This window comes from Staurois parvus, unplaced genomic scaffold, assembly GCF_062004578.1.
Source record: "Staurois parvus isolate SC_StPar_1 unplaced genomic scaffold, SC_StPar_1.0 ptg001396l, whole genome shotgun sequence".
Lineage (NCBI taxonomy): Eukaryota > Metazoa > Chordata > Amphibia > Anura > Ranidae > Staurois > Staurois parvus.
This window is the reverse complement of record NW_028319192.1, coordinates 796554-803501: the sequence shown is the minus strand read 5'-3', so window position 1 is coordinate 803501 and position 6948 is coordinate 796554. Positions and strand designations below refer to the sequence as shown.

Sequence of the window (6948 nt, the reverse complement as noted above, 5' to 3'; positions counted from 1 at the left end):
CACCTGGCCATGGAACAGCTGAGAAGCCAATTGTCCCATTACTTTTGGTCCCTTAACAAGTGGGAAGCACATATGCAAACTGTTGTAATTCCTACACCGTTTACCTGATTTGGGTGTAAATACCCTCAAATTAAAGCTGACAGTCTGCAGTTAAAGCACATCTTGTTTGTTTAATTTCAAATCCATTGTGGTGGTGTAAAGAGCCAAAAATGTTAGAATTTTGTCGATGTCCCAATATTTATGGACCTGACGGTATAGAACTTATATGCAAAGTTAGATAAGGTGGTGTAGCAGCCGTTCCCCGACAGAATGGGTAAGTTGTGATGTCTTAAGAAAGATTTGGAACTAAATGTATAAGGAATAACAGCAGTGAGAGGGATAGATGTTTGGGTATCACACACAGCGGTTTAGGGCAGGTAGATATCACATACGCGAGGGTGAGTGTACTGTAGGCTAAAACGTGAACTAGGAAAACCAAAATAGCAGACCAGGTATCAAACGCTCTGAGGTAGAGCTACAGGTGGCACTCCCCGCCCCCCCCCCCCCCAGGAGGAGGGCAAGCAGTACCACCATCTACCTAAGGCATTGGAGGTTAGATACATAACAATAACGATAACTTAGGGCGACCAGAATGTGAAAAATGACCAATTAGGCCGCCAGCATACAAGGCACTACACATTACATGAAGGGGAGGAAACAAAGGCAAGAAAACCAGGAAATGTATCAGCATAGGCTCAGAAGGCATCAAGGGAGTCGAGCAGCACCTCAAATAGGTCTGGAGAGAGTGCCTAAGCACGCACCTGCAGGGGGAGAGGGATGGAAGGGAGCGGCCAGTGTCAAAGGGCCTGCTTAGGAAGATTATAGGCCTAGCACTATACGTGAGCATGGGATGGATGGAGATGCAAAAGTAGTAAAGGGATTACCAAACTCTTAAAGGGGATTACCATCCAGGGAGCCTATGGAGGTGATACTCGCTCACAGGTATAAAACAACAATGCAATAACACAAAGGAAAAATCCATGAGTCCCAATCCAAGTAGACTTGACAAGGGCCTCGTGGAAGGAGCTTAGAGGAAATGGAGACTCAGATGGAAGTCAGGTGGTTGCAGTCTAAGGTAGTAGTGGCAGTGCCACAGGGAGGCTTGCAGAGAAGAGAGGCAAAGTGAGACGGATCGTGGCGGATGGGCGAGGAATTGGAAGGCAGGGGGTTGCAGAGTGAGATCCAGGGAGCCTCCAAAAAGGTGTACAGATGACTGTATGCCGGAGTGTCAGGAAGTACAAGCTGGAGCAGGTTTGGGAGGGCTTTCAGGGTGGGGATTCTGAGGCCCCTAAGGGTAGTATCAGAGGAACAGGAGTTTTCCCGATAAACTTCGGAGGTGAGGTGTGATGTTCAGAAGCTGGTAGTAAGTTGGTAATGTGTTGTGGATGAGAGGGGCAGGAGCGAGAGGAGGTGCAGAACTCCTAAGCATCACAGCGAGACCTTCTGTGTGCAGGAAAAGCCATTGGGCTGGATGTGGTAGTAGAGCCCCTTTTGTGAGGTCTTGGAGGGGTCGAGGGAGCAGAGCGGCGTCGACAAGAAAGGTGGCCTTGCCACTTCATTGCACTGGTTTCCGGTTCCAGTTTCTGCGGCAGAAGGGATCTGCATATTCCTGTACCAGTCAGGAAGGTCCAGTAATGGTATTTCCAGAGCAGCACAGAAATTGAGCAATTCCTCTGGGAACCGCAGATTAGCAGTGCGCCCGTGCGGAAAGGCAGAAGGGGAATCGCCACCTGTAGGGTATGTTGTGGGATCGGAGTGAGTCCATTAGGGGGCGGAGTTCTCTTCTTTGTTGTAGGGTCAGAGTGGAGAGATCAGATGTATTTCTGACCCCCGATACAAAAGGCGTCTTCTTTCTCTGGCGCATCTGTGGATATCTTTAAATGGAAAACTGGACAACATACTATGTCTCTTGGGGGAGGGTCGGTATCTCTGCCCCTGGGTTGGAGTTATCTATGTGCATGATCCATGTCAATAGGCGTCACAGGCAGGCGGGCCCAGCAGGTCATTAAAGAACGCCATGACTGTTCTTGAAATTTCGTTTGGTTCTACAGATTCTGGTACACCACGGATTCTGATGTTATGCCTGCGTCCACGATTGTCTAAATCCTCAATATGTCTATAGAATTCACGGATGCTTGAAGCGAGGGAGGCGATCATCTGCTGTAGTTCCACTATTGCGTCTGCGTTTTGTTTGGCAGAGAGTTCCACCCCTTCTAATCTGGTGCCCAGGGAGTGGAGGTCATCACGTAGGTCAGTAAGGGCAGTAGTGAATGTTATTTTAATGTCAGCTGCCACATCATGTAGATCTCTCAGCGATAAGGCATGAGATTCAGAGAGATCATGCTGTGGGACAGAGTCTGATGCTGTGCTCCGTGGAATGGCTGCAGAGGGGGAGAGGGGGATAACTGTGGTCTGTCCCTCTGCTGGGAGTGGAATAGCTCCTGTATATGCCGTGCTGACTGCTGATTAGGGACCCGTGGGGAGCAGGACCAGGCTCCAGAGGTGTTCCGGTCCGCTTTACCCATGTTTGTCTGCCCTGTGCTCACCCGATCCTCCATGCAAGGAAGCAGGATGTCTCTGGCCGGTGGGAGCTCCTAGCTTAAGCGGCCATCTCGGATCGCGGCAGAACATGCTCCCTCATACTGTTTTATATATTCAAAGTTAAGTCCCCCTTATTCCCTCTTACCCCAAGTCACGGCCGCACTTGCGCGCCTCGGTTAGCTAGTCGCTATGGGCAAGGCGTGTGGGTAAATCCGTGACAGGAGGATTGGAGAAGGTGAGCTTAGCTGGATACCTCAAGCCTGGCTGATCATGCATCAATAGTCAGAAGAACCTGGAATGGACTCTCCCACTGAGGCTTCAGAGACTTGGTAAGATGACAATAGAACCCATCCTAGTCTCTGGTACTGAGGCAGTGTTGGGCATGTTTTACCTCAGGATCCAGAAATGAAGAAAATGCTTGGAAACACAACTCAGTTGGTGAATCATGAAAATGCATTGCATGTTCATTCAAAGCTCCATAAAAAAGATAAAGATGAGAATCATGAGGGAAGCTGTTCAGTTATTGATGCTTATCTTAAAACAATTGTCAAAATATAAAATATTCAATTCCTTTCTAGTTGTGTGATTGATGGACATAAGCACTAAACTCAGTTCATCCAATCATTACATTCTAGTTTGCTCACAGATTTTAGTTTGTTTCTTTTAAAGTAACATTTTCTCTTTTCCAGCTTGTGGGATGATATTGGGGATGTAAAACTGAATTGTGACACCTGAAACTTCTTTAATATCTCTTTTCTTCCAGAAAATAATCTATGCTGAGATTTGTGAATCCTCCGGTGATAATTAGACCAACACTAACTGTAAAAGTTTTGTCACATTGAGAGCATTAAAATGGCTTCTCTCCAGTGTGAATCCTCTGGTGTCTGATAAGATTTGACTTATGTGTAAAAGCTTTGCCACATTCAGAACACTGATATGGTTTCTCTCCAGTGTGAATCATCTGGTGTCTGATAAGATGTGACTTCCTTGCAAAAGCTTTATCACATCCAGAACACTGATATGGCTTCTCTCCAGTGTGAATCCTCTGGTGTGTGATAAGATGTGACTTCTTTGCAAAAGCGTTATCATATTCAGAACACTGACATGGTTTCTCTCCAGAATGAATCATCTGGTGCATTATAAGCTCCCTCTTGGTTGTAAAAGTTTTGCCACATTCGGAACACTGATATGGCTTCTCTCCAGTGTGAATCATCTGGTGAGTGATAAGATGTGACTTCCTTGCAAAAGCTTTATCACATTCAGAACACTGATATGGCTTCTCCTCAGTGTGAATTCTCTGGTGTCTGATAAGATGTGACTTCTTTGCAAAAGCTTTATCACATTCCGAACACTGATATGGCTTCTCTCCAGTGTGAATCCTCTGGTGTATTATAAGCTCCCTCTTGGTTTTAAAAGTTTTGCCACACTCAGAACACTGATATGGCTTCTCTCCAGTGTGAATCCTCTGGTGTTTGATAAGACTTGACTTCTGTGTAAAAGCTTTATCACATTCAGAACACTGATATGGTTTTTCTCCAGTGTGAACAATCTGGTGTCTGATAAGATGTGACTTCTCTGTAAAAGCTTTATCACATTCAGAACACTGATATGGCTTCTCTCCAGTGTGAATCTTCTGATGTGTGATAAGATGTGACTGCACAGTAAAAGCTTTATCACATTCAGAACACTGATATGGCCTCTCTCCATTGTGAATCATCTGGTGTGTTTTAAGATTTGCCTTCTGTGTAAAAGCTTTATCACATGCAGAACACTGATATGGCTTCTCTCCAGTATGAACTCTATGGTGTACTATAAGGTCTTTCTTGCATGTAAAGGTTTTGTCACATTCAGAACAAGGATATGACTTCTCTCCATTGTGAACCTTCTGGTGTGTGATATATTTTCTCTCCATTGTAAAATCTCCAAACAAGTAGTTTGAAATGACTCCTCTTATGTATACTTGGGTTGGACTTTATTGTAAAGCCGTTATCACTTCCAGAACACTGAAATTACTTTTCTCCTGCTGGATCAATGTGGAAGAGGATCCAAACCATGACTTTTAGAACACAGATATGACTTGTATCCCGTGTGAATCCTCCAGTGAACTGCAGTAAAGACTTTCAGTCAATTAAGACATCCATATGTCTTGTTTTCCATGTGACTCAGCTGTATTCATGAAGACCAACATGACCGAAAACTTGGTTCATCAATCCACCTGTACAAAAAAAAAGTTAGAATTCTATATAAAAGGACTACATAAAGTTTCTTTCTATTTTTAATATATATATATATATATATATATATATATATCTTATGAATAGAAAGAATATGTACAGCATTATCTACAGTATTTTTTTTAATCAAATAGATTTTATTAAGAAAGTTTAAGTGCGCACAGTATTCCCAACATTCAGCCCAGACAATGGAGTCATACATTCTCACGTATAGGCAGTTGTGGCACTGTTACAGATCATACAGAACAATAACTTGCTTTGTCTATGGTGTCACTTTTACCTTTTATAAACAAATGAACAGAGAAAAGAAGAAACAGCCTAGAACAATTCAGCTGTACACAGCAAGTAACTCCCCCCAGTACATACATAGATAGCTGACACCGATCAATGAGGCCTGTGTCTACAGGATCATACCCCAAGTATGGGTCTCCAATGTAGTCACCATTCAGTAGGATACAACTGGCTCGTTCTCCTTCTATGGGGCTAAAAGAGCTAAGATTTTAAAAGCCTATGAAGAACTAACTAGGAGTGAGCAAGGAGTATCCAGCCAGTTCTGCCAGAGAGACATACATCTCCTGGGGGAATTACAATGTTGGTAAGTTCGTTTTTCACATGTTAATGTGGAGATCACCTGCTCAATCCACTGTTGTCTGCTGGGAGTTTGAGATGATAGCCAAGATCGGGATAATTTTTATGGTCAAGCAGCCTCACTATTGCTATATGACTTGTAATAGGAGGAGGTGTAAATAATTCCTCCTCTATTGAGACCAAGAGGCACACCCGAGGAATATTGAATACCAACGTTATAATACTGGTCATATCATTCCACTTTTTGAATAATTTTGGACATTTCCAAAACGTGTATCAAATCCCCGATATCACCACTACAATTGGGGTCATAAGGGGAAATCCCTCCTGTCCTAGCTGAACAATTGAGCTGGGGTCCTGAAAGCTCTATGCAAAAGAAATGACTGAGTTTCTGTGAAGAGGACAGAGAAATGAAAGGTATCGAGATCAAAATCACCTCCCACCACTCTCTTATTTTCTCTGTTTCTTTGTCTGTTTCCCATTTCTTTCTATAAGTCTTCAGCAAAAGTCAAAAGAGTGGAATAAATATATGAGAGATCATGCCTTTGCCACTGGTGCCATCTGAAGCCCATTAACAAGTGTGAGAGTGATGTGAAATCTGTATCTGATGGAAGTAGCAACCGATGGATGGGATCTAATGTGTCTACTAACTCCCACCTGGTAAGATGTTGAAGTTGGGCAGCTATAAAATAAAGTCTAGCATTTGGTATTGCTAGGCCTCCTTGGTCTTCACCATACTGTAGAGTAGTGAGTGTGGTTCTAGCTGACGGCTTCTTCTAAATGAGTTCTCCAAACTGGGAGTCTATACTGGAGAACCACTTACGAGGTGTCCACATGGGAGAATTGTGGAGTATATAGAGGAATTGTGGAGTTCATATCTTCTCTTGTTCATAGATTTTATTGGAAAGAGATAATAGTTTTACAAGGAGCTCATAACAATGTGATTGCAGGACTCACCAACAGTAAGTCAGAAGGGGTACAACCCTTAGAGGTAACGTACAGGTTGTAATTTGTACAGTACAAACAATATCTTCATACATTAAAGTGGAGTTCCAGTGAAAATAAAAAAAAAAAAATAAAAGTCAGCAGCTGCAAAAACTGTAGCTGCTGACTTTTAAAAGACAGATACTTACCTGTCCCTCGATCTCGTGGTGTCCTCCCCGCAGCCTGTTTTACCGGCCGCCCTGTGTTCTCAGCGCCAGCATCTTCAGTGTGGGCACCCAGCTGTGACAGCTTGCGGCTTCATGAGCGAGTATCTCTGTGCTTTGTGAATGGTCCTGTAGTCTTCTAGGACCTGTCATGTGTCCCAGAAGACTACAGGGAGGGAGGGGGAGGACAACTTCTGTTTCTGATCACCTATGTGACTGCAGCAGAAGTGGAAGTGAGTACTTGTCAATTTCAGGTACTCCCCCCCTCAAAAGGTGCCAGTTCTTATTGGGGAGTGGGGTCCTTAAAGCAGGACTTCCCCTTTTGGGTGGAGCTCTGCTTTAACTTAAGCAAGAGATAACAGTGCTATAGTATCAAGGGAGGAGTGAATGTAGAGACT

General features: G+C 43.9%; 1 protein-coding gene across 1 annotated transcript; it reads right to left on the bottom strand.

Moving 5' to 3' along the window:
• Positions 1–219: 219 nt before the first annotated feature.
• LOC149436232 (uncharacterized) lies at positions 220–4675 on the bottom strand. Its single transcript, XM_089661833.1, has one exon. It carries the CDS (start codon positions 4490–4492, stop codon positions 3428–3430), a length of 1065 nt encoding a protein of 354 aa, XP_089517959.1. The 5' UTR covers positions 4493–4675; the 3' UTR covers positions 220–3427.
• Positions 4676–6948: the final 2273 nt, after the last annotated feature.

What these genes read in the sequence shown, in the direction of transcription:
- LOC149436232 (XM_089661833.1), bottom strand. Translation starts at nt 4,492, where the DNA reads ATGGAGAGAAAATATATCACACACCAGAAGGTTCACAATGGAGAGAAG.